The 27347-nt window shown below is 50.8% G+C and overlaps 1 protein-coding gene across 12 annotated transcripts in view; it reads left to right on the top strand.

Annotated features, from left to right (window-relative positions):
• Camta1 (calmodulin binding transcription activator 1) overlaps positions 1 to 27347 on the top strand; it is an 850861-nt gene that overhangs the window by 281597 nt on the left and 541917 nt on the right. For 11 of the 12 annotated variants that reach the window (XM_051171599.1, XM_051171601.1, XM_051171608.1 and 8 more), the window contains one exon: positions 2871 to 2938. In XM_051171599.1, the coding sequence (XP_051027556.1) occupies positions 2871 to 2938 (68 nt within the window). Of the gene's footprint in view, positions 1 to 2870; positions 2939 to 27347 lie in introns of those variants that run through there. The other variant, XR_007833450.1, reaches the window with a different exon arrangement.

The raw sequence follows: 27347 nt of genomic DNA, 5'->3' as shown, positions 1-27347 counted from the left end.
CATGAAGGAGTGCCACTTACTGGCTTGTTCCCCGTGGCTTGTGTCGTTTTCTTATAGCACCCAGGACTGCCAGCTGAGGAGTGGCACTGTACAGTGAGCTGACCCTCTCACATCAATCATCAGTAAGGAAAATGTGCCGTAGGCTTGCCCCTAGGTCAGTCTGGTGTGGGCATTTTCTCACTTGAGGCTCCCTCTTCCCAAATGACTCTGGTGCTATCAAGTTGACATAAAACTAGACGGCACATGGGTACCTAGACGGCATGGCCGGTTCCTTCTGGATACCAAGTCTGCTAAAATTATAGTAGAGAGCTGGTACCTAACACGTAGCTGACCATGTGTGTGGTAGCCATGGCCTGCCCTCAGCAGCTTGTGAAACCAAACAGTATGCAATGGTTGCCTGATACGGTTGATTCCAACAACTCTGAACAGTCGTCCCAGCAATCACCATCCATTGTGAGTTTGAGTGTGGGAGAGCTGGGTGTGTGAGGTAGAGGCCAAGGAGAGATGTCTGCAAGCCCAGCACTGGCCTGGGCCATCTTGTCACCTGCTACCTCCCCAGGGATGCCTAAACAAGTTGTTCCCACCATGGGGAGCTTGTAATGCCAATCATGGAGGCTTTTGTCCACAGACACACTACGGTTGCCAGTGTGTTAAGGATGATAATTACTGCCTCTGAGGTGAGATTTCCCTGTGTGCAGAGGACTCCAAGGTCTGGGTGTGTTAAGCAATGTGCTCAAGATGAGGCAGTTGATCTTCGGCAGACTGCGGACCTAAGGCCAGGCCCGTGTGCTTACAGCAGATGGGCACTTCGCAATGATCCCAAGCTGCCTTTCTATAGCAACTCAGCCAACTGGGTAACCGAAAACATATTCCAGAGCTACTGTCTTGCAGCTGTTTACCTCTCACCTCAGCTATGTCCAGTCACGCCCATACCACCACCACACTCAGGTTCTGCCACTCATTGAGACATGCATACCTTTCACTTGTGAATGCATATTATTTATTTACACGGTGTCAACTCTTCTTTCCCCCATCAACCTACCCACCGGTTCACCACCCATCCATTTATTCACGCACCTGCCCGCACATCTACGCATCCGTCCACTTGCTCACCAGTCTACCCATTCACCACCCACCCATCCGTCCATCCATCCATCCATGTGCTCATCCATCCACCTGAGCACCTGGCCATCCTCCCATCTATGAAGTCATCTGTGTTCCCATCCAAGTATCCACCTACCTGTTTACCCACCCATCTACCCACTTATCCTGCCCCAGGACACGGTTAAGTCCTTTGAGTGCAGTGATGACACAGCCCTTACTCTTGCACGGTCTGGTGTGGATGCTACCCAAGTAAACGAACAATTAGGATGCGCAGTGATGAACCCTGCACACTGAGGAAGGAGCCGTGGGAGTGTGGAGGGTGGATAACTAGCCTTGTCCTGACCGAGAGATGCTGCCATGGCCTGGGTACATGCCATTGATCTATGGTGAGAGCCCAGGGAAAGATTTTCCCAAAGAGAGGAAACAAATTTCAAAGGGCTCAGGGATGACATTACAGTGGGCTCATTCTTCCTCTAGCTAAAAATTGATGACAGGGTCTTGGACAAAGATGCAGCTGCTTTTGTTGCCACCTGCTGCTTCCTGAGTTCTTGCTGTAAGGACAGTCTTCCAGACTGTGGTGGCTCGGGGTCTTGGTTCCAATGTATGTGGCAGTGGGCGTTTACTATGACCACGGAAGGTCTTGGTCTTCACTGGCCCTGGCGGCCTTCATGGCATGGTAGGTGTTTCTATCTCTAACTGACCTGTGTGATGAGAGTGTCTCTTGCTTCTCCCTGAAGGCCACTCAGGTCACAGGGGTCAGATCCATTATGTTTAAGCCCAAAGGGGCTGCTGGCCTCGGGTCAGATGGCCTGCTCTACTCTAAGAAGCTTGGAGTAGTTTTGGCTGCCGCAATAGCTGGGAGGGAGCCCCGCCCCCATGTTCCACATTTCCTTGACAGTCCACGGCATCCTCTCCGTGTCATATTGCCACCAAGATGGAGGGAAATGTGTGGTGAACCAACCTCAATTAACTCACGATCCCAGCCAATGTCATGTTAGCAGATCTGTTTGGATCTGGAGGTAATGGGCCATGTCATGCCTGAGAGATGGGGCAATGGCTTATGCTGGCGTCTCTTGCTTCCTGTGGAAATTATTAATAAATCAGTAATTCTATCTGTGATAATGTTGTTGTCTCTATAAATATTTAATTTGCCTTCAGGTGCCCACGTTTTCTCAATCTTTGCCTGAAGCCCAGCTGCCTTGGCTCTTCTCTGAGGCTCTGCTCAATAGATCAAGTTAACAGTGGGAAAGGTTCTGTCTGTCTGTCTGTCTGTCTATCTGTCTATCTATCTCTCTCTCTCTGTGATTTGGCTCCAGGGTGGGGTTGGGAGTCAAGCTGAGAGGATTGCGGCTCTTTGGTGAGGAAGCTGAAAGCCATTCTGTTCCAGAGCAGCGGAGTATACGCTGAGCCCTGTTGTGGGTGTGTTGCCTCCCTCCTTCAAATGAATGGCATCTGGGCTCTCAAAGGGTTTCTGATGTTTTCTTTCCACAGAGACATATTTTTGTCCTTGCTACTGACTCCTCCTTTGAAACCCAGGCTTTGATGGTGATGGTATGGCTGGTTGAGTGGAAAGGACTCAGGGGATCAAAAGAGAAGCTGTGTGCAGGTCAACATTTTTCTACAAGAGTCCGAGCTCCAGCCTGGCCAAGATTCACAGCAGCTGGGGGGCTGGGGGGAATAACACCTCCTTTTTTTCCTTCTGCTTCTCAGGGTCCAACATGAGCTAATTGTTATCATTATCTTTTTTTTTTATTTTTCTGTTTCAGGAAATTGCGGCTTACTTAATAACATTCGAGAAACATGAAGAATGGCTAACCACATCCCCTAAGACAAGGTAACGTTCCAGCTATCACAGTTTCCCAACTCTACATGGTGGGAAGAGATGATTGATTTTTCCTGGATTAACGGATTCAGCCACTCAATGCAGGGTAACGAGTTGACAGTGCCATGTTGTGCTCAATGGCCTGTGAAGGGGAGCACTCATTAATTGGTCCAAGACGGTGGTACTGAATGCGATGAGAAGGAGGAGACACCCGGCAACAGCTGCCAGAGCTTTTCACAGGATGGCTCTGGGCTCCGTCCTTCAGTGAGGCACTCAGAAACTTACCAGACAGGTGCAGGCCAGGGGGCAATTTATTTTGGGAAAGTGCCCACCTGCCATCAGTGCCATATACTTCCTAAAAAGGGAAACAAAGCTAACTGTCTCTTGGATCTCACTGTACTTTATACATCAATAAAGTTGAGTTACTCTTGATTGCTGGGAGGAAGAGCTCCCAAACCAGAAGTGATAGCTAAATGTGACGCAGTAAATGTCCTTGAACGCACTAACTGCCACAAACACTTAACTTCTCGTGCCACCTGGGACCAGGGGGAATTGGCGAAAATATAGCTGACCTGTGTCCTGTGCATAGAAGTTGATGTTATTGTAGGTAAAAGGTGGTGAGCCTGGGATTTGGGGCTCATTTTAAAGACAGCTTCTTATTTCCTGCCCAACTCTTTAAGTCTTTATTTTTGATATGTTTCACGCTAAACCCTCAGAGATCTGCAGCCACTCTCTTCCAATTGCTGCGGCCTTTCTATTAGCAGTGACAGGGCCAGGTGCTTTCGTTAGCTGGAAGGTGGCTTGCAGGGGGGCACTGACTGCAGGCTTGGGTCTAGGAAGTGGAATTTGGAGTCTGCAACACACAGACAAGGACAAAAGTCTCCAGCATTGTCATCTGGAACCAGGATTAGGATGAGATGGGTTCTCTGTGCCCTTGGTCCTGAGTTTGGCCCATCTAGCCCTCCTGAGCTATGGAGGAAGGACTTCTGGCCTTTAGAATGTTCCCTCACATGACAAGGTGCATTCATTCATTTTCTTGTTTCTGTGACAAAACACCTAACAAAAAGCAACTTAAGGACACGAAAGGCTTATTTTGGTTCCAGGTTTGAGGTTGAACAGTTGGTCAGGGCAAAGCAGGCAGGCAGGCGTGGAGGCAGGAGAGTGGAGGAGCTGCTGGGCCACAGTGAGTCTGTAGTCAGGAAGCAGAGGGGACGGCTGTCGATGTCACCTCACTTCTCCAGGGCCCCAGCCCTCGGGACACACCACTCACAGTTAAGTTGTGTCTTCCCTCCTAGATTAGCTTAATGTGGGAACATGGTTTCTCTCGAGTGATTCTAGATGCTGCCAGGTTAATAATATTAGCCACCGTGCTCCTTGAATCCAAGCTGGAGGAAGGATCCCTTTATAAGGCCTAGTAAGGACTCCAGAACTTGGCAGGTTTAAATTCACGCACGCACGCACACACGCAGAACATTGTAGAACGTTGCAGGGCTGGAGTTTTCTCTCACAGTTCAGCCCAGGAATATGAGAATCTATTGAGAAGAGGGTGTAACGTCTGGCCGCAGTGGACCAGTGACTCTTTGGAGAATGACAAGAGGCTTCTTGTCATGAGTTAGAGGGACATGCAAGGCAAGAGCAGGAATGAAGGGCTCATACTGACAGATTCAGCTTTGAGGTTTGGCTCAGTAGCATTGCGACAACTGTATGAAAATCTCTTAAGCTCCTTAAAAAGCACATTGCTCCTTCCATCTTTCCCTCCTTTCTTTTCTTCCTTCTTCCCTCCCCTCCCCTCCCTTCCATTCTCCTCCCCTTCCTCAGTTACCCAAGTGTTAGGATTTCCAGTGTGCGTCACTATGCCCAGCCTGCCCCTCCCTTTCCCCCTTCATTATAGAGTAGAGTTCCTTTCCAGTCCGCGTTCCCTGGGTCACTGAGAGCATCACAGGGAGCTAACATCTATGACCTGCTCTGCAGGCGTGAGTGTCCATGCCCTTCACAGGCCATCACAGCTCTTGTCTGTGAGCACCATCCCCCAGCCTGCTGCAGGCCTGGACCTAGGAGGCACCAGGCATCCTGTGGATTTCCTTCAGGCCCTGGGAGCCTGAACTTCCTTCCTCCGGGCAGGGTGAGCGTGCTCTGTGTCTATGCCTGAAAGCTTCCAGTCCCAGGAGAAGGACAAGTTGCCCTGGTTGTTCAAGGACCTTCCTAAATTAGTTGTGGAGTTGAGTTTGGGTCCCCTCCCCCACCGTTTCCAGTATTGAAATTAATTGGTGCGGTTAACTGCTGAGTTCCTCCAAACCAGCCTCCTGATATTAAGGAATTAATGGCACCAATACTCTGCTGAATGGGGGTGGGGGGGCAATACAAGTTCTGTTTGCAGCTACTGTTAATTTCATTTTAGAAAATTAATAAGAATGAATTGCACCGTTGACATTTATAGAGTTTGCTAATAAAATGATACATTGTTTGTGTGGAAGAATCCTTATTAAATTAATTGTTGTAATCAGTCCACATATAGACGTTGGTATAGGGGCTGCAGAGGGACCCGCTGCTGTCTCTGAGGCTTGCTGGGGGCCCTAGGGATGCATATCACCCCTGCTCAAATCTTGCCCTAATTACAGAGAAGGCCCTTACACCTTTTCATAATGAGGTGTGTTTCAGGGATGTTCCCAGGGCTGGGGGGCCTCAGAATGGCAGTGGGGGCTGCCACACGGTTGCACGAGGAATGTGATGTGAGTAGCTGGGATCTTAGGCCTGAGAGCTGAACCTTGGGGACATCTTTATTTGGCACTTGCTGTGTGCGCAGCAGGATCGTAATATCATTTGGAGTCTGCAGGGACTCTGCTCTCCCCGCCCTGCCAGGTGGATTTATGCTTTTGGAACAGAGTTCCCCCCTCTGTGTAGAGTGTTACCCTAGATCCTCCTTCAGGCTTCTGTTTAGATGTCCCCCTTTTCTGTGAGGTGCACCCCTCTTCCCCCGCCCCGAACACCACCCTTGCCTCTTCCTTGTGCTGTTTTTCAGAGTGCTGGGCCCCGTTTCACAGCTTTTCTGTTTTGTTTCCTTATCCCTTATCTGACTCCACCCATGTGTGGATGGAGGTATTTTCAGTTGGGTTTGTTCTTGGGTGACCCGATGGCCCGGAACATTCCCTCCGTGTGTACGTGTGAGATGAGCAGGGCTGTGAAGCAAGGGCCCTGGAATCCACCATGTGCTCACTTGTACGTCTACCTCAGGCTTGGCCAGCAGACCAGCACTGCACTCCGTAGTGGTTGCTGTGGGATTGGGGCTAAAGAGATGGCTCAGAGGCCATGGGCACTTTCTGTTCTTCCACAGGATACAAGTTCGGTTCCCAGCACCCACACTGGGAGTCACAACCACCTGTTGTTATAGCTCCAGAGGATCTGACCCCACCCCTCCCCACCCCCACTCAACACACTCATGCATACCCACGGCGTGCGCATGCACGCATGCACGGAATCTTACAATCTGCACCACAGCGCTGCCAGGAAGGGAGAGGACTGCAAGACTACAGGACCTCCCAGGCTTAATGTCATTAGAACCGGATTTTAAAATCCCAAAACTTAGTCCTTCATCTTCTCTCAACACAACCCATGGTGACAGGGAGCGAGGAAGCAGCCTTGAATGTCGTTCTACTGTGCCTCAGTGGCATCGGAGAGATGTAGGTGCCAGTTAGGGCCTCCCTCTGTGGGCCAGGGTGGGTCTCCCAAGCATTTCTTGGGCTGGTTTCGCCCTCCTCACTCTGAGGTACAGGCGGTGCAGAACCAGCGCGGTGGGAGCAGGCCCTGCCTACGCACGATTTAGAAATCCTGATAATTTATTTCCTATTCCCAGTCGAAGCATACAGCCTTCCCCGTGAGCCAGGATGGGCGGGGCCTAAGATCGAAGTGAGAGCCCTCTCTTCCCAGGAATCCTATTTATGTCAGTGAGAAGAGAGCTGGAAGACACCATTAGTTATCTAATGAATTAATTGGATTGATATAGATAGCACCTTCACACCAACACATAGGGGTCTAGTAATAGAATTTTCCTATAATGAACAGTAAATGCTTTTGGTCAGTAAGCACTAAAACTCCAAGTCGGAAAAGGGAGGGCAAAGAGAGACAGCCAGCAGCAGGGAAACATGAGGGGTCGGGTGGGGGGGGGGGGAGGTCCTCTTATCCTTTCAGGTTTTCTTGACTTCAGGTCCAGTTCTCCCTTGCTCCAAATGATGGGTGGACATTTCGTCCTCTGAAGATCACGGATATGGAACCTCCGGGGCCGGCTGAATGTCGTGTCATTATCTCTCTGCCCTCTGCCTCTTTCTTGAGTCACTCCCCAGTTTACATCATCCGGTGTCTCTGGTTCTCCCAGGAGCTGCTTTATTTCCAAAGATCAAGCTCAGTCTGCTCTTCCCAGTGTCTCCTCTTCTTTGGTCCCCTGATTCTGAGTGGTCACTCAGTGGGTGTCTGCCGTGAGCTTACATCCCCCTCTGCTCTCGCAGGCTCAGAACTCACCGCTCTTACCACGTGCAGAGCGTTGCGCTTTCCCCAGCATGCTCCTGCTTCTTTGTCGTCAGCCTTCCTCTCAGCCTGGACTCCTATCAGATCTGACTTGAGAGACTTGGAGACTTCCCGGGAGACAAGATTCATATGCACTAGGATTGCTCCCGGGTCTCAACCTGCCGCACTCAGCTTGTAGCCCTGACTGCCTACCTCCGAGCACCCACTGTAGTTGGAATAGGCTGCGCTGTCCTCCATAATCTTCCTTAACCCCATTTTGGCCATTTTCTCACATGCAAGCTAGGCTGTCTCTCACTGGACACCTTCCCTGGCCCTGGCAACTGCCCCAAGCCCACCTTCTCACTAGTTTGCTAAGGCTCCCTTTGCTTATGTCGGTGGGCCAACAGTCTGTCCAGAGTTGTAAGTCTGTCTCCCAGTGAGAAGGCAAGTTTCCAAGGACAAGGTCAGGCTGCCTCTTTGGTTTCCTAACAGTTAGGTACTGAGGTGACTTTGACAGGAGTATGTGCAGTGTGTACAGCTGTTATAGGGCAGGGTGCTTGGAGAAGGAGACCTGACAGTTGGGGCCTAGGGTTGTGGTCAGCCTGAGAGCCGAGGGCTTGAGAGCCTGCCAGGTCCTGTGAGTCGGTGTTGCCTTGCTCCGGTCCAGTGTAAATGACAAAGGGGGATGACCCACTGGACACCTTTGAACACCAGATCTTGGGTTGGGTTGGGCTGGGTCGTTATGAACTCATTCCTGGAGAGAGTGCTCAGGTGACCAGACTAGAATGATAAAAGTAACACAGGTTCCACAGGGCATCGCTCCAAAGTTCTCGGGGCTAGTGAGGTGCAGAATCCACAGACAACATGGAGTTTGAGGATGATTCCCTGAGTGACAGACACTGCACAGCTCTGCTTACATGAGGCATGTGGAAGAGTCAAACTGGGGGGTGGGGCGGGGCAGAAAGGTGACCTACTTCCTTAGTTTGGGGGTTGATGCTTAAAGGGACAGAGTTTTGGCTGGAGAAGAGGGAAAAAATGTTGTGGAAATGGACTGTGGTGAGAGTTGTTCAATGTGACAGTGTTTGATGCCACTGAGCTGTTTGCCTGAAATGGCTAAAATGGTGACTTTTGTGTTGCCCATGAACCTTAGACATTGTTGCTGCTGCTGTTCCTCAGTTTCTGATGAGAAAGGTTGGTGGGGTTGGGGCTGTGTGTGTGTGTGTGTGTGTGTGTGTGTGTGTGTGTGTGTGTGTGTTGGTGGCGCCAACTCTTACCCAGGTATTGTGTGAACAAATGTCTATCTACCCTAGACAGGGCACTGAGGACGGAACAACGGAACAGCCCCACCCTCATCTAGCTTAATGATCCTGCAAATGGCTGGGGTTACTTACAGGAGTGTGGGGAAAGAGTTATGTAGAAAAACATGGCTGACTCAGAGGCAGCTGCATCACCGAAAAGCCCATGCATGCATGACACTCACAAAATTATAGCCCAGAGCTCCCCGAATGGCTTGCAGGCAGCCCAGCCGGGGGAGACTCTCCTCTCCCCAAAAACTGTTATTGCTTCTATAATCCGGGGATCTTGGGCAGCTGCCTGTGAGTCTTGTAAGTTTTAGGAGTGCCCTAAGCCTTGTGAGTTTTGTTTAGTTCCTGAGACGTGTATATTTCCTTCACTTCCTGAGTCTTAGGAGTCTCCTTTCTCCCTCCAGCAGGGTATGTTTCAGTTCTGGTTAAACAGGCATACAACCACATGTCACTTCAGGGATTCTGTTCAACTGTAAACACAAAAACAAACATCCATTCCACTGCACTGCACTGGGATGGGGGACCTGCTTGCATGTGCCGTGTCACAGGCATTCAGACACATTCCCCATCTGTGAGTGAACAGGTACAAACCGTGGCACTGTTAGCAAAACAGCAAATGTGCACTAGGAAGTGTGTGTGTTGGGGGTGCCTTTCAGGACTCCAGGGAACCCCTCACTGCCTGAGGCACCCGTCCTCTGTGGCTGAGGAGATAGCTGTGACCTAGATTATCGATAAAGTCTCTGATGGGTCTCCGTGGTGCTGAGGACCTCACTAAGCTCTGAGTAGAAATGGGTCTGACCCAGAGCCTGACGCTTTATTTGGAATTATCAAATGCCAAGTGAGAAAGCAACATGGACTCCAGCCCCTAGACGCTCCCTCAGGGTCTATGGAAGTGGCCAAGACAGAGGCAGTCTTCCCTGCCCAGTGGGGAAGGTTGCTACCTACACTGGGCTCTTCTGGCAGTCTGGCGAGCTTCCTGTGTCCTCAGGTGTGCCCAAGTGCTTGTGGAATCAGTAGCACTGGTGTGTGTGTGTGTGTATGTGTGTATGCATGTGTGCACATGTGCATGCATGCGTGTGTGTATGTATGTGCATATTTGTGTATGTGTATATATGTATGTGTTTATGTGTACAGATGTATATGTGTGTCTTGATGTGTGTATGTATGTGTCTGTGTAGTTAAGTGCATATATGTATGTGTGTGTGTGTTTTATGAGTGGTCTTGGTATGAGAGCTGAGAGTTAGTCTCATCACATCCCCCCCTCCCTTTTTTCTTGGAGCCAGGTCAAGTTTCTGGTGCCTACTGGAGACACTGATGGCCACATCTCCGGCCTCCTGGGGTCAGACAGTGGCCAGCTTCTGGCTCTATCCTCCATGCCCCTCTGTTATTTTAGTTTTCTCAACAATGTGTAAGCATATGGATAGATATGTAAAGGAGTTCTGAGCTGCTGCTGAGGAGAACCAGCCTCTCTTCCACTTCCTCGCCCACTCCCGCTTCTCCAGGTCCCCACCGCCCACTCCTCCCCCGACTCCCGTTTCCCCAGGTCCCCCCATCCACCCACCCACTCCCGCTTCTCCAGGTCTTCCCTGCCCCAGCCACTCCCGTTTCTCCAGGTGGCCACTTCTTCCTCTCCTGGTCTGTGTCTTCCCTCCAGCTTGGTAACTTGTGGGTTCTACTCTCTCTCGATGTCATGGGCATTATCTTCTGAGTGTCCTGTGTGCTCAGAGGGTGTAGCTTCCTTACTGTGCTAGCGCTGGCCTTCCTTCCCAGAGCACGCTTCCTGACTGGGACAGCCCCGGATTCTCCCCTCTGTCGTGCTTTGCTGCATGGATGCAGAGGATGCCCCAGGGCCCACCATCTTCCTTGAGGGCTGGAGGAGCTGTGCTGTGTGTGAGTGTGGAGGTGTAAGGGCGCCTTATCACACTCCAGTGCTGTAGCTTCCTTAGTACCTTTAATGCAGGACCTGGCCTTAGCGAGAATGTGGTGTGGCCACTTCCTGGGCCCAAATTCTGGGGTTCAGGAAGCAGCCATGGCCATATCAGAGCTATACCTGTGAGCTGAAGGTGAAATCTTGGGCCTTTTTAAATCTTCACACAGGTGTGACTGTGTCTTTCTTGGGTTGCACTTAGATGCATGTCACATGTATGTGGCATTAGTCACATGTTGCTGCTTTCTGTCCCTCTTGGCAGTGAGGACTGGCTTTGAGAGTTGGCAAAGCTCCAGAGTACTCGCACAGGCCCTTGGCCACTGGCCTGCCCTGCTGGGCCACTGACGTTGTTGTCTGTCAGGCTGTTCTCAGCTGAGCTGAGGAATTAAGGTTGTCTAGTGTCTCTGCGGTAAGCCTGCACTGACATCTCTCATGTGTCCCTGGTCAGTGCTGACCTAGTAAATTGCCGCTGGGTGCGGGGAAGTGGGCTTGGCCCTTGGGTTCACTGCATGGCAAAGTCGGAAAGCCTGTCTCCACATAACCCCTTGGCAATCTCTCAGTTTCCATGTAGTGAGTAATTAGCAAAGGTCCGAGCATCCTGGCAGGGTGATGTCCCGTCCTCTCCCTTGGCCAGGAGGGGCTGCTGGCTTTGCTAGTCTTAGCTTTCCCACAGCCTTTTTGTTATGGAACTTTCTACAAAGCTCAAACTAAACTAAGACAAAGGGCACAACTCGCCCTGAGTCTCAAGCCCCTTCCTCTGTGAGCTTCACAGCGTGTGTCATGCATACAAAGGTGCGTCCTTTTGTATACACACATAGAAAAACACAGCACATGTGCACACACAGATTTCTGATCCATGTGCGCTAGGTATATGCAAACATGGATGCCCACACTCCACAATATAACAAGACATGTGCACACATAAGCACCAATATCCAACATCCAATATGCACAGAGTACACATGTACACACATGCTCAGGTGTACATATGATGACATTTCTCAGTATACACATTAACACAACACACAGTTATGCAACCTTCCACATGCATAAATCCCCAATACCTAATATTCACACACACAATTACACATATACACACACTGAGACACGTACTGACACGAGTACACAAACATGCACACACTTTGTAATAATATGCATGTACACACAACACACATGTACATATTTGTAGACACAAGCAAATTATCCAATGTGTGCTTATACACAGTACACACATACTTAAGTACGTATAGACATGAATACACATGCATGCACACATTACAAATGTATACATAACACATATACACACATACAGCTAAGCACAAACACATGTGTAAGCACAAATATACAATACCCAATATATACACATGCCCAGTACATGTGTATGTATACACTCACAGATATTCAACACCTACACGCACATACACATGCATGTGCATGCAGACACACACACACACACACACACACACACACACACACACCATATACTTCCTGAGTTGATCACTCTTTGTGAAAGAAATGATTTCTGGGAAGACAGCCTTCTGTTCATGCTGTGGTTTAACAAGGAGGAGTTTCCATGAAGAAATGAAATTTTCTTTTCTTTTCCTTTCTTTCTTTCTTTCTTTCTTTCTTTCTTCCTTCCTTTCTTCCTTTCTTTTTGAGACAAGGTTTCTCTGTGTAGCCTTGGCTGTCCTTCTGTTCATGCTGTGGTTTAACAAGGAGGAGTTTCCATGAAGAAATGAAATTTTCTTTCTTTCTTTCTTTCTTTCTTCTTTCTTTCTTTCTTCTTTCTTTCTTTCTTCTTTCTTTCTTTCTTTCTTTCTTTCTTTTTGAGACAAGTTTTCTCTGTGTAGCCTTGGCTGTCCTGGACTCACTTTGTAGACCAGGCTGGCCTCGAACTCACAAAGATCCACCTGCCTCTGCCTCCTGAGTGCTGGGATTAAAGGCATGCACCACCATGCCCAGCCCAACATTTCTACTAAAAGAAAAAAATCTTCTGTCCTAGTTGTTTCTGGCCTCACCTCTGAGGAGACTCTAGGGAAGAAAGGTGCTCCAGGGTAGGGCTGAGCTGTGGCCCAGAGGAAACAAGCCCTGCAGGGTGGGGGAACTGGCTACAGCTTCTAGCAGGCTCCATCTGGCTTCCCAGAATCCTCCTGCTTGTGATCTGTAGGAATTTATGGGCCAGGTTGTTTTTTTCTCTTTGGGGCAGTTCAGTAAGAAAAGTGTTGGACATGGGTGGAATTGAATTTGTATGTGAAATTGGCAGCTGGTGCCTAGACTGAGGCATCAGCTATTACGAGCCTGCTGCCAGGCCGTGGGGAAGTTGTAGGGAAAGGCAGTGAAATTATGCAAATAGCAAACTCGGAGGAGTGAAAACAGGAGTCGTTTTGTCTTTAAGCCTTCTCTGTGAAGGGGCCATCCTCACACGCCCCTTAAGATGCAGCCCTCTCCTTCCACTGTCACAGGGTCCCACGATACATTTGACCTACGGGCACTGGGGGGGGGGTCTGTCCTCTGGCTCTGAGGTGGACAGAATTCTGTCTGGGGGGAGAGGTAGTGCCTCCATCCATGATTTAAAGAGAGCGCCCCCTTTTCTTCCAGAACTGCAGGAACCCACATTGTCACCTCCATGTGGCCGTTGGCTGGCCTCCACTCCACCAGTGCTGTGCGCTGTGCTGGGCATCGGGATGGTGCAATGAATAAGCTAACAATGAATAAGCTAGGGTGACTTCTAATAAGTGGGATGGAGAATAGAGAGTGTGCAGGCAGAGGTGGCCCCAAACTAGAGAATGAGAAGGGTGACAAAGCTACCACCCCGAGGCTGGGCTTAGGGTAGCGACCTGCCTGGAAGTGCGCATGTGAACTACAGGGGGAACAGGTCATCCCTGGCCATGGCGGTGTGGCTTACACAGAGCCACAGAGCAAAGGAAATAGGGAGCGTAAGCCTGGAGCGAAAGTCCTCACAGGAGAGAATAGCAGAAGTGGCATGGATGCCCGGGGCGCTGGGGATATGGGTGTGGGAGGTGGGGGGATTGAGAGGGTAGAAAGTGGGGTGTGGGTTCCCAGTGGAGAGTTTGAGTGGGACAATCCAATAAGTGAATGTTAGGGACTGGGACGTGGCTCAGTCAGTAAAGTGCCCACTGAGCAAGCATGAGGACCTCAGTTCAAATCCCAACACCCATGTAGAAGTTCAGCCTGGTGGCAAACCCCCTGCCACTCCAGTGCTTGGGAGGCAGAGACAGGAAGAACCCCGGGCGCTCGCAGGCCAGCCAGGCTAGATGAGTTAGCAAGATCCAGGTTCAGAGGGAACTTGTCTCAAAAACTATGGTGGAAGGGGATACGGGAAGGCAGCCAGAAGAGTCATCCTCTGGTCCCCAGACGCACTCTCACATATGTGCTCATGCACCTACATGTGTGCGCGCGCACGCACACACACACACGCACACACACACACACACACACAGGCACACGCACACGCACACACGCACACGCGCACACACACGCACACGCGCACACACGCGCACACACACACACACACGCACACGCACACACACACGCACACACACACGCACACACACACACGCACACGCACACACACACGCACACACACACACACATGCACACACACGCACACGCACATATACATGCACCTACCACACACCCCAACACGCAGAAAAAGGAAAACAAAACGTTGTTTGCTCTCTCTGGAGATGCAAATTAGAGAAGGAGCTAGAAGGACGAGGCGGAAGTCAAGGAATCCCTGCCTCTATGGATGAGAAGACGGAGGCACCGTGTCCTACATTGTGTGTGGGAGACGGTGTGGGCTCCCCTAAAGCAATGTAAAAGCAGAAGGGACCAACCAGGAAGATGGAGGGACAGGTACTCGGGGGGCTCAGGTGTCCCACCCGTCCAACCCATCATCCCTTTACCCTCCGTGCCCCCAGTACCCTACTCCTCCCCTGCTGTCAGCTGGCTTAGTCTCTCCTCATCACGCGGGCATCCTGAGTGATGGCCAGGGCAGAGGAAGGGTGTCCCACAGTGTGGACCTGGTTGGCTGGGACAGCCTTCCCCGGGGGCTGCGTTGCTGGCTACGCCTCCGCTGATGGGTGCTGGGGTGGACCACAGAGAGGACGTTTGGAAGAACTGCTCTGGAAAGAATCTCCAGACACCGAGTTCTTCCTTTTCTGGCTGTGGTACAGAATTGCAAGGCGAGGGGATAAAATCTCCCTGTTCCCATTAGGAGTAAGCAGTCTGGGTCGGCTTCTAAAAGGACTCAGATACATAGCCCTTCAGTGTCTGCTGGGATTTTCCCATAGCTACGTTGTTTCTCTAGGGCCCAATCTCCTAAGCTGGTGCCAGAGGGTCTGTGAGGATCTGTATGAGTTTCTCAGTTTATTAATTTTGCATTAAATAATTAATAGTAAAGTTAATTGATGAATTATTCAATTTTCAGGTAAAATGGGATGATAAATATTCATAACTTATTTTATTAAGGGAATTTCCATTTCCTATGTCATTAAATCTAGATTAACGAAGGCTGATTTTAAATGAAGATTGAAAACAATTGTGCTTTGGAATTAATTTACTAAGTTAAGGTCACTGCATTGTGAGTTTACCCCCTGCCAGAAAGTTCGGGCTCTTTCCTCAGGAGAAGGGTCTGTTTCACAGAAATCACAGCACCTTTAGTTTGGAAATTTTCTTTTTCTTTTTTAAGAAATTATTTTATTGTGTTTCTTTTTTAACATATACATTTATATTATTACACGTGAATAAAATAAACTTCATACAGCAGGGAGAACTAGGAGACAATCAGGAGTTATATAAATGTTACATTCATAGTGATTTGGCTGTTTGTATTTGTCAAACTTGAAGGAAACATCTTTCCTATCTTGTTGCGCCTAGGACATTTTCACCAAGTCTGCGGGGACCTCCCCTTCCCCCCAACCTGAGCCCACACTGAGGTACATGGATGAGGCAACATCATGTGACAGGCGGAGCTGGGTGCCTTTCCCACCATCCTTTGCCTCAACTGCTGCTCTGAGCTATTTGTTGTTTCCAAATTGCAGCATGATGTGCTAGCCCAGGCCAGATTCGAAGAGGGCTGGATCCCAGGAAAGAAGTGTGTGTGTGTGTGTGTGTTTGTGTCCCTCAACTTCTGTCTGAAAATAGCTGTAGGGTTCCCTCGCCAAGTTTTCTGGAATATGTGCAGGGATTTCCTAACCCATCAAAGCTTTCGGCACCGGGCGATGGGAGATGGCGGCTTCTGCTTGTGTTTGAGTTTTCTAACTAGCTGGTCCCTTTTAGGTAGGTTAGAGTTAATTTGCTAAAAGCGCAGCCCTGCAATAGGTGCTGAGGCCATGTGGGCTGTTTCTGACTTTGCAAAGCCCTTAGGAATCTGGGATCTCAGTCTTGATAGTTTTCTGAGGAGCAGGTAATTAATGCCTGTGGGATATACCGGGGTAAGAGAATAGGGCAAGAGGGAGGAAAGGGGGGGGAGATAGATGGAGGGGGAGAGAGACAGGGAGACAGAGAGGGGGAAGAAGTGGAGGAGGGGAGGGAAGGGGAGAGGAGAGGGAAGAGAAACTCCTCTTTAGAGATAGTGGAGTTGGCTCATGAAGGAGGCAACGGCTCAGTTTGCGTTGCTTGCCCAAGGCTACTCCACTAATTAGCTACAGGAATTGGGACTAGAGCCTAGGTCTTTCTGACTCTTGCTGGAGTCTTTTTTGAAATGTTTGGTGTCCCTTTTAATGGTTCTGAATCACTTCTACCCACCTACCCTCAGTGGCAGAGTACCCACGAGTATTCAGAATCCAGCGGGCCAGGCTGCCTCCACCCTGCTGAGCTGTTCATTATAATTTTCCAGTAGAACTTGTTTTCTGTGCGGACACTGATCCCGCACTAAGCCTTCGCGTCAGAGGAGGGCTGGGGATGCTGAGGCTCCTGAGCCCACTTCCCTGAAATTATTCCTAATTGGCTTGGAAAGAGGCTTCCAACAGGCAGGTGGTTTAATCTCTTGCCTTTCTGGTGTAGCTGGGGAGGCCCGAGGATTAGTTCTGGTTTGGGAGACTGGTCTGGTTAATTTGGGAGTTAAGATACAATCACTGTTGTAGAGATGAAAGTGGCTGCCTCTGGGGAGGAATCTTGAACCACCAGGGATGGCCTGTGACATGAGGGATGGTGGATGGCAAGTGGGTGTGGAAAGGAGGCACCAAAATATAACCTCACAATATCTGGCCTGTCTGTAAGACTTGTAGGGCTCCTGCTGCAAGCCTGCCGCTGTGGTGGGCATGGTAGGTTGCTGTGGCAGAACATAGCATTGTCCGGAGTCTACTTGGAGGGCCAGGTCACATATACTGGAGATAACCAGAGAGCAGTCTAGGCACACATGCACGCACATGCACACACACGCACACACATACACACATGCACATACACACGTCTGTGGTGTGTGCGTGCGCGTGCGCGTGCGTGTGCGTGTGCGTGTGCGTGCGTGCGTGCGTGCGTGCGTGTGTGTGTGTGTGTGTGTGTGTGTGTGATGTACATGAGCCTGACCTGAAGAAGGAATGCAAAGTGGGCCAGGATCAATCAGATGCAGTTGATTTCATTGGAAAAACAGCACAGCAGCATTGGTAAGGGCGAGTGTCAATCAGAAGGTCACAAACTGTACTACGGGCATGGGGTGTGCTGAAGAGGCACAGGAGGAATGACATTTGGACTTTTCTCATCCTTAGACCACAGGGAACAGAGTAATTGGTGCCTTTGGCATCAGTGATAAGGTTCTAGGGTTCAGGGGATGCTAGGAGAGGGGCCGCAAGCCAAGCACCACACAAAGAGCACTAGGGAGGAGGCCTGCTTTGGCCAGATGGCTTCTTTGTGTTTAGACTGCCAAGAGTCTGGCAGGTCCTGAAAAAGAAGCAAGGTTGACCCCCAAGACTGGCTCATCATAGCAGAAGGATGCTTTTGAAGCTCAGATATGACACCCATTTGTTGATTGTGTATACAGACTCCAGGGGTGAGGGGGGTCCCAGATGCTAGGACCCAGAGGCGAGAGAGCTCTCTACACTAGGACCCCGACCCATAACGGTTCAAAAGACTCAGTCGTCCTTGTGCCTTGGTGCTGCTTAGGGAGCACAGATGGACTCCCTCATGCAATGCTTCTCAGCCAGGGGCGGTTCCTTTCATCTGCCAGGGTGTTTGGCAATGTCTGGGGTGGCATTTGGGTTATCCTGATGGGAGAGGGCATGTTCCTGGCATCTGGTTGGTGAAGGCTTCACTACTCACAAGCACCCAACAAGTGCTCAGGGCAGCCCTTCAGAGGTGCCCATGGTACCCACAGTGAGGCACCCCACTCCATAGCAGGGAGTCCGCAGGAACGCCTATGTCAAGGGGTGTGGAGGTCCCTATCATGTCATTTATTAGCAGGAAGTTTGCTGCATTGTGCCTCAGTTTCTTCTTTTGCACGGTGGAAAAGAAGATGGTTCCTGGTCATGTGAGGAGGAAGCCCAGCCTTAGCATGCATACTGAATGTGGCTGTGTTATAGACTCAGGTCATGTGTTCAAAGTCCCCTATGGCCCCGGACTCTACGCTCTACACACACACACACACACACACACACACACACACACTAGATGGATTTAGGATGGCAAACATGCCTTATCCTCCAGTGCCCAAGACAGACAACACTGTCTTTCTCTGATTTGGAGTCAGCCTCAGAAGCCACCGCACAGCTGCTGTGGAAACCCATTTGCAGCCCCTGGGTGGTCTACAAAGAGGCAGTCTGTGGTTTCTATGGTACCCAGATCACTGGATGGGTTGCTAGGTAAACATGGGCAGATGAATCGTGTTTCTGTCCTTAGACTTTGGCAGCTGTGGTGACCTCACCCTTCCTTTCCCAGACAGAACCTGGGCAATCAGTGGGGTCAGGCTGGTATGGAGTGGGCTCCATTCTGCTTCTTTCCTCTTGGTTCTGTGTAGATTCGGCCTCTGCCACTCCTGCCTCTGGTGAGTTGGAGAGGGAGCCCTGGTCTTTGAGGAAATGAACTAGCTACAGCCTGGGGCAGTTCTGCCTCCAATTCATCTGACTTTCAAGTGATTCATTCAGTCCCTTCCTGGATCTCGCTCCTGGACTCAGGGTCATAGCTTAATTTGCTCAGGAAATCTTGATGCCGCCACACGCTGGCTTCCAGAAGCTGCTGGGGGTGCGCAGCTAACAAGGAGCAGGACACTTTTTTTCTGGGCCACATATCCCTTTACCCTGACGGGTTAGGGTCTCTACCCTGTTCCCCCTTTAAAACCTTCTTTTTCTGAAAGGCTGGACTTTTCAGAGGTAGATTAAGAGCCGTCAATTTGTGATGCCTTTTTCCATAGCCAGCAGGCTTCAGGAGGAGTTGAGAAGCCAATAATTAATCCTTGCAACTGCTTATCCCCTGTGTTTGAAAATGACCTAGTGGCTGAATTGCTCCAGCAGGCTGGGCCAACCTGACCCAGTTCAGCTCCCTGCCTTGCAAGGCTTCCTTCAAACATGCCGACTATGAATTATTCAGGCCCGCTGCAGGGGAGAGTGGGTGCTCTTCTGGTAACAGTTAATCAGCGGCCTGGGAGGCCCTTCACAGTCACACACAGCCACCACAAGCTCCCTCCCTGGCAGAGGAATGAGCGTCCTCCAACGCTGGGCTGGACTCTTGCAAGTCCCAAGGAAGGTGGTCTGTATCCTCACCTCAGGAGGACAGCCATGGACTAGCTCTCCTCAGTAGAAAATGGCCTCCAGGGTCCTTGTGGGGGGGGGGGGGGGCTTCCATTTTGTCCTGGTGGTGGCACTTTTTCTTACTTTCTCCCATAACCAAGAAAGGCTTACCACTGCTCAGACTTGCTGCCTTGCTGCTATGTAGGGCAGACGCCCCACGCAGGTGCTTTAGTCTGAAAGGCTGGGCTGGCTGGGGAGGGAGGAGATGGAGGACACTGCCCTCTATCTCTGACCTACTCTCCTCTGACCTTCTCTGAGAACGTTGGCATGCCTCCCACCACGCCCAGCTGGTTAGTGGTCTTTGTGTCCACCTGAACCTTCCTTTGCCCTGTGATCTAACACATGAGTTTGGGGGGGGGGGTCACACTGTAGGGATGGCCTTTCCATTCCCCAGTCCCTCCGCCTTCCTCACTCCGTGTTCCCTCCCTCCTCTCCTCTTCCCTTTCCCCCCATTCTCTCTCCCTCCCCTCACTTCCTATCTGTCCCCACCCAATTTCAGCTCCTCTTTCCGTCCCCTTCCCTATCCTCCCTCCCCCTGTACCCCTTCTGCCTCCTATCTCCTCCCCCTCCCTTCCCCTTTTCCTTCCTCTCTTCCCTTCTTCCTTTTCCTCTCTCTTTTCTTCTTCTGCCCCCTCTCTCCTCTTATCTTCTATCCAGGATCCTGCTATGTAGCCCAGGCGACCTAAAACTCACAATCCCCCTGTTACGGCCTCTCAGGTACAGGCATGGTATGCACCACCACCTGGCTGGCTTTTCTGGAGATTTTTTTTTCTTTTTTTACTGGGAAGCATAAAACCTTTGCGCATTCCTGAGCAAGAAGGAAGCCTTTGGAGACAGGCCTGAGTGCCCCTCGCCTCTGCCTGCTGTGTGCGGAGAGTATTGAACACATGGCAACAGATGAGCAAGGAGCAAGGCCCTTCATCCCTCTGAGCACCACGTTTCCTTCCTCTCATCCCTGTGAAGTGAACACTTAACCTCCCATGGCTGCAGTGCAGACCAAATGACACATGCAGAAAAGGAAACAGGCTGGGAGGCAAGTTCCTGCTGCCATCTCATGCCCGGAGGCTGGGGTTCATATCTTATGGCCCTCGCCTGAGCTCCTCATGAGGGAGGCTGTGCAGGTGCCATGGAGGCAGAGGCAGGTGTACTTCCTGCAGGACTATTGCACCGAGCTGGCTACTGGGGTGTGCCTTTCTCTTCTCTCATGTATGCCTCTGAGCAAACCCACTCTCTTTTTAGGATATTGGACCAGGCATCCCCTAGGAAGTAGACTGACCGAGTGACCATGTGTCCCCTAGGGAAGTAGACTGACTGTGTGTGCCTTAAGGTTCATAGAAACCATAGCACCCATCTCTTGATTAGTTCCTTATTGACGCCTTGGACAGTTTGGTCATGCCACCACTTTTTCTCTGTAGCATCTGAGGACTTAGGTTCTCCTACTTTACAAGGAAGATGGAGACTGACCAGGAGCCTGGCTGACAGCTAGCTTCCAATCTGACTTAAGAGTGAGCATCCTTACCCCGGGAGGCCAGTTTCTGGTTACTTTTTATTGGGGGATGGTGTTAAGAAAGGCCTTGCCCAGTGTGGCTGTGAGCTCACTGTCCTCTGCCAGTCTTCTGAGAGGTAGGAAGGCAGGCCTGTGATGTCATGCTCAGCCTCTGGTTGGCCCTGGACCTTGACACACAAGGGGCAGAGAGCATGGTCACACCATCGCCATTGGCCCATGTCTCCCTTTCTAGGCTGTGGTGCTGAAGCTGCAGGGATGAGCTGACTCTCACTCCCTGGCAGAGGCTGGCTTCTGTGGGCTGCCATATTGGGTCTACATTCCCTTTTCCCTCATGTTTCTCCCTTTGGTCTGTTGGAGCAGCAGCCTTCTTGGGGAGCCCTGTGCTATCTCTCCTGACTACACACCAGGCTCCTGGCTCACTCCAGGGGAGCTTAGCATAAGCCTACAGGCAGCAACTTGCTAAAGTGCAATGCATGCCGATAAATTATTCAGTGAAACCCAGTCTAACTTTATTAAGCCCAGAATCGTCCTTTTCTGTCAGAAGCCATAGACAGAGGCTGCGTCAGCCAAAACAGCTCCTGGGCTGAGGATCTCTGCTGGCTGAGGGCTTCGTAGGCTTGGGATGGGCTTTCCGTGGGTATACTTGTGTGGCCCCTTTAAACATAAGGACCAGAAGGAGGAGCCAGCTGAGTGGAGGGGATGGGGTGAGAACAAATGGCTCCAGGGAAAGGGAAGGGTGGTCTCCAGCTTTAGACTAAAGGGCTGTGGACAAGTGGCTTCCAGTCAGAGCATCCAGGACTACAAAGAGAGGACAGACAGACTTGGGCAAGAAGGCCTCACAGACAGGCCAGGCCAGTGCAGGCGTATGCGTTCATGACATTAACATTATAAGAAAGATCTTGTGGCATTTTAAGTGCTTTACAGATTAATTTCTATTCTAACATAGTAATGAGAAGGTGGCTTTTGTCCAAGAGGTGAGATATGCAAAAATAACCTTTTCAAGGTTCATAATTAACCTTTAATGGTATTCGCTCGCATTAGTGATGTGTTTTATGCTTCAAAACTGCAACAGACTGGAAGATGTGCTGGATTCCTGCAGCCAAACTTCTGACACGAGGGACGTTGATACAGGAGATTCCACCTCTCCAGGCTTCTAGTCCCCGGCCACGCAGAGGATCAGACAGTGGGATATCCCCTGGGCCCTTGGCTTTGTCGGAGTTCACCCTTGTGCCTTGTAGTCACTCTGGCCTTGGTGGGGAGCCCTGGTCAAAATCCCCTCAGTGAATTTGCAGAGTGCCCTTTGAACTTTACTGCTGTGTGTGTGCTGGGGGAGTATTATGGGTATTATAATGTATCTGCATATTTGTGGGTTCAAGTGCCTGTGTATGTGCTTGCGGAGGCCAGAGGAGGGGGTCAGGTGTACCGATGCGTCACTTTATTCCTTTGAGGCAGAGTCTCTCACTGAACCTAGAGCTACACTGGTGGCCAGCAGGCGCCAGAGACCTTGCCCCTGCCTTCCACAGCACCGGTGTTATGGGCACACGCGTGACCAGGCGTTTGACGTGGATTGTGAGGAATTCAAGCTCAGTTTCTTGTGCTTGCATGGCACACGCTCTCTCTCTCTCCCCTATCGGGCCGTCTCTCTAGGCCCCCCTTTCTGGCTTTCGTTTTTTCCTAGAGAAGCTCACTCTTCTGTGTCTCAGCCCTCTAGGGACCTAGGGAGGCTTTGGATGAGCAGCCAGCATCGCCAGCCAGGGCGCTTTCTTACAGAGGCAGCAATCCTCCTCAGGCCTCGAGTGTGTGCTGACTCATGTGGGCGTGCCAGCCTCAAAGCTTCCTACACTCTAATCTCTCCTGATGGATGCCACCACCTCTGCAGGAGGTAGAGGACATTCTGTCACTTAGGGTAGGGACAGGACCAGGGACTCCTGGGATGGACAATGCCAGGATGACAGCCCCCTCCCCCCCCCCCCTTTTTTTTTTTTTTTGCCTGAGGTTGATTTCAGAGGTGGCTTTGGAGTCAGAGCTGTTTCTCACTGTATTTCTAGGCATGACTTGAAGTTCTTTGCTATTATAAATGTCCTACCTGTGGGTGCCAAATAACTAGTGTTGCACTTGCTTGTGCAAATATGCTCTGAGCAGCACAAGTGGGAATGCCTTTTGGTGATACAGAGTCTCTGGTGTGTCAGGGGCTAAAGCAGGGGCCTTGATGGAGGGGCAGGAAGCCTGCAGGGAGCTTGCTATTCATCAGCCAACATCAGAGCAAGGAGCCACATCAGAGCCTGGTGGCTGGCCCTGGGTGAGCAGGTGCCAGGAGCCCAGGCTTATGCTAAGGAGCACAGTGTGTGGGAAGGAGAGAGTTGATGGCTACAGAGCACTGTGTGGAATGAGAAGACTGGTTTGCTAAGCCAGTAACTTCTGAGTTTCCCTCCTGGCTCACAAGCCCCCTGGGTTCTGAAGCTCAGCCGTTGCCCAGTTTGACAGAGCTCTTAAAGGACCCCTAATGTCAGTTCAAATTTCAGAAATTAAAGGATTAAACGCCTTCTGTTTCCTCGAAGGATTTCCAGCGCTTGATCCTTTTCATTAAAAAAGACTCCATTGGCTCAAGCTCCCTCCAAACTAATCCTGAGCTCCCCCCTTCCCCCCTTCCCCCACTCCCCCAGGCTGTGGGAACCCTGCTTTCCTGTCTGTCCCCTTGGGGTCTCAGGCTGAGACTAGTTCAATGCAGAAGCCGAGGAAGCTCATAGAAGCCAAAGCTTCAGACAAAAGGGAAATTTGGATGAGGAGGGCCTCAACCTCCCATCCCGGATGATGTCTTCCAAACCCAGCAGGGGCCTAGGCGAAGCAATCCGCAGAATCAAGCAAGGCGGCCATCTTCAATTCTTCCTACGAAATGTGGGTTCTGGGGCATCAACGTGGATGAACCCTTGAGCCCAAAGCGCAGGGGAAATATTTGTAACCAAGAATCAGGCTGCCGCGATCCAACCACTCTGGGATCTGTCTAGGGGGCCATCAGAGGGTGAAGCAGGCAGCTGCTGTGTAGCATAAGTGAGGGGCTCTGAAGGGCCCCGCGGTGGGAGAACTGGCATTCCTGTGTTTGTACCTTTGGGGAGGGGGCAGGGACCTGACTTACCACAGCTAGGGCTGATTGAAAGCCTGCCTCACCTGGGGACCTGCTGAGGGGTGGTCTGACACAAAGTCATCTGTGTGACCTTAGTTATCTTAAGCAGGGTCCTTAGTGAGTACTGCTGTGGTGATGCTCTGTAGAGGTGTGACTGAGCGCGCAGGCTCACTGCCTTCAGGGAACACCCCCACCCTCCCACCCCGGGAAAAGATGCTGAACCAGTCGCCCTGCCCCCTTCCAACCTTAGTCTGTCAGAACAGCTCCCATGAAGAAGGATGTTGAGGAAAGGAGCTCTTCTGTTCTCCACGGGGTATAGACAGGAGAATAAAAGCATCGAGATTCTCACATAGCTCTGTGGAGTGGGCTCAGGACGCCCACTTCAGGTTACTGTACAATTTGTCACAAAAGAAATGGGGCCAGTCAGGGACCAAAGGAATAGGAAGTGTTCCAAGGAACACCTTTGTCCTGAAAACCCAGTGAGGATAAAGATTTAGTCAATAGGCTCCTTACGTTGATGCCCTGCGTCCCTACTTCCGCATTACAAAAGTCTACAGACAGTGAAAACTAACTGCTGAGGTGAAGTTATAAAACTTCAAAAACTAATGTTAAAGCAGTTTCAGTGTGGTGGAGTATGCCTGTTGCCCTGGCAACCAAGAAGCTGAGTGAGGCCCAGGGAATCAAAGCTCAAGGCTACCTTAGCAACATAGCAGGATCCAAGCCAGCTTGAGTTATAAGACTCCTCAGTTGTGAGGTGCTTGCTGTGAAAGCAACAGGGTCTGAGTTTGGGTCTCCAGAAGTCACGTAGAAAGCCAACTGTGGCAGGTGGTTGCTATAACCCTAGCTCCAGAGAAGAGCAGAGACAGCCATCCACAGAGCTAACTAACCTGTCAGTCAAACCAACGGGTGAGCCTTGCGCTCCGCGAGAGACCCCACCTCAAAGAATAAGGTGGAAGGTGATTGAGGACACCTAATAGCCACATCTGGATGTCACCTGCACATTGGCATGCACGTGAACACATGGACGCAAGCACACACACATGCATGCATGCATGCCATGCGTAAATAAGGAAGAAAAAAAGGCCTGCAGAGGTGACTCAGTGGTTAAAAGTACTCTGCAGGACCAAAGTTTGGTTCCCAGCACTCATACTAGGCAGTTCACAACTGCCTGCAACTCCAACTCTCTAGTGCCAGGGGACCCTGATGCCCTCTTCTGGCCTCTGTGGACACACACACACACACACACACACACACTCACACATGTACTTTTCACACATGCACATGTTTACAGGGCAGGGAATAGAGGCCCAAAGATAGCTAGTGACTAGCCTAAGGCCACAGGAGTGGAAGAAGACAATCAAAACCCAGACTTCTGACAACGATTGATCTGTGGTAAGGGATAATTATCACACCTTTGGGGGTAGAAAATAACTCTCACTTCTCATTTCCTGGTGTCTGGGTCAGGAGTCCAGGCTCAGTCAAGCTAGGTCATGGGCACCAGCATCCCGAGGAGTCTGGGCCCCCAAGAAAGTCAGCTTACGCTTGAGGCTGTATTGTTTCTTTCAGTTGTCAGCAGGACTCCATTCCTCTGTGTTTGCATCTGTGTAGGTGTGTACATGTATGTGTGTGTGTGTGTGTGTGTGTGTGTGTGTGTGTGTGTGTGTGTAGGTATATCCACATGTGCATGTAGAGGCCAGAGAACAACACCCGATGTGGATCCTTGGGTGCTGTCCACCTTGGTTTTGTGTGAGAGGGTCTCTCAATGACCTCATTTTCCCAGAAGGCTAGGTTGGGTGGCCAGTGAGCCCCAGGAATCCTCCCATCTCTGGCTCCCCATTGGGAGGATTATAAATCCCTCTGCCTTCCCCTCTAGAACCAGGATTCTGGGGCTCAGACTTAGCTTCCACAGTAAGCACTTTACCCACTGAGCCGCCTGCATTCCATTCCTGGTAGGAGCCGGCTTCCTCCTATGGGCATTGACCAGCACTGAGTGCTTCTCTGCGTCCATCGGGGAGGGGGCCTGTAGGTAAGACCCTGCAGACCATAGTCACAGAAGCAATGTCCCGTCACCTTTGCAAAGCTCTGCTGGCCAGAAGCAAGGCTTGCATTCTGTCATGCTCGAAGCATACGTTCTGTTCTGTTCATGTTCAAGGGGAGGCCTGAGAACCAGGAGGCAGGGATTGTAACAGGGGGGAATCTCAGCATCTCCCCACGGCAAACTGCAAAGCCTAAGCCACTTCCATTTATGGAACAAAAACACCCGCTCCAGGGTTCTCTGGGGAGAGTTAAAAATCTCAGAGCCACAATTTTGATTAATATATGAGACATAATATTACATATTTTATGAAATTGTCCTTTAAGGAAAGTGATTCCAGGAGAGCTGGCTGAAGCTGGGGTCTGTCTGCCCATGCTCACCTTAGGCCGTCAAGGAAAGCCAGCAACTCTGTGCATAGGAGGCTGAGGCATCCCGCTGCCTCCCACGGGCCTCGTGCCCACAGTCAAAGGGAGAAAACTCTCCTGAGAGAAGAGGCAAGCACAGAGCCTGGGAAATTGCCTAGACTGGGAAGCAAAGATGCCGCCGTCTCTCTTTGCTGCTGAGACCTCTTGGCGTAGTCCCAAGACTGTGCTTAAGTGGAAAGGAATGTGGGCTCAGTGTGTAAGAAGAGGCAGGAGAATATCCGTTAGTCTGGCCGCTATGGAGGCACCTCCTTAGGACATCCGACGAGCAGATCTGTCACACTACCCAGCTACACCACCGCTGTGCCCTGACCCACAGCTCTCCATGTCAGTACGCCACAGGGGACCTGCCCGTCAGTGCTTAGTGAGCAGTGAGCAGTGTTTGCTACATTACGGTGTCTGACAACAGGGTACGGGATAAAGAAAAACGTGGCATGGCGTACACTCACGGAAGCGTTTTCAGTCATGAAGAGGGATGGAGTTATGAAAATGGGAGCGACTAGAGGTGACCTAGGAAGTGAATAGGCAAAGGCAGCCTCAGAAAGACAAACGCGTCCTCCCTCATTTGTGGCGCCTAGATCTTACAGACGCAGGAGGACCCTGTGCGTATACATGACATACAAGTAGAGTAAAAAGTGCCTAGAGGGACAAAGGGGACTGGCAGGAGGAGGGGGTCAAAGGAGCAGAGGCTGGGGCTGGGCTAGTGTGTGCTCACTGTGCAGTATAAAGCCGTGTGGACGACGCTCAGGCACCGTAAATGTACACAATGACGTGAAATGAGGAAATGCGCGTAAAGATCTTACAGGGCCTCCTGACGGGAACCCAGGGTCAAAGATAAGCCGAGGTTCCTGATATGCCGTGGGGGGG

This window comes from Acomys russatus, chromosome 29, assembly GCF_903995435.1.
Source record: "Acomys russatus chromosome 29, mAcoRus1.1, whole genome shotgun sequence".
Classification (NCBI taxonomy): Eukaryota; Metazoa; Chordata; class Mammalia; order Rodentia; family Muridae; genus Acomys; species Acomys russatus.
Note: the sequence above shows the minus strand (reverse complement) of the source record. Positions and strands in the feature narration are given on the sequence as shown.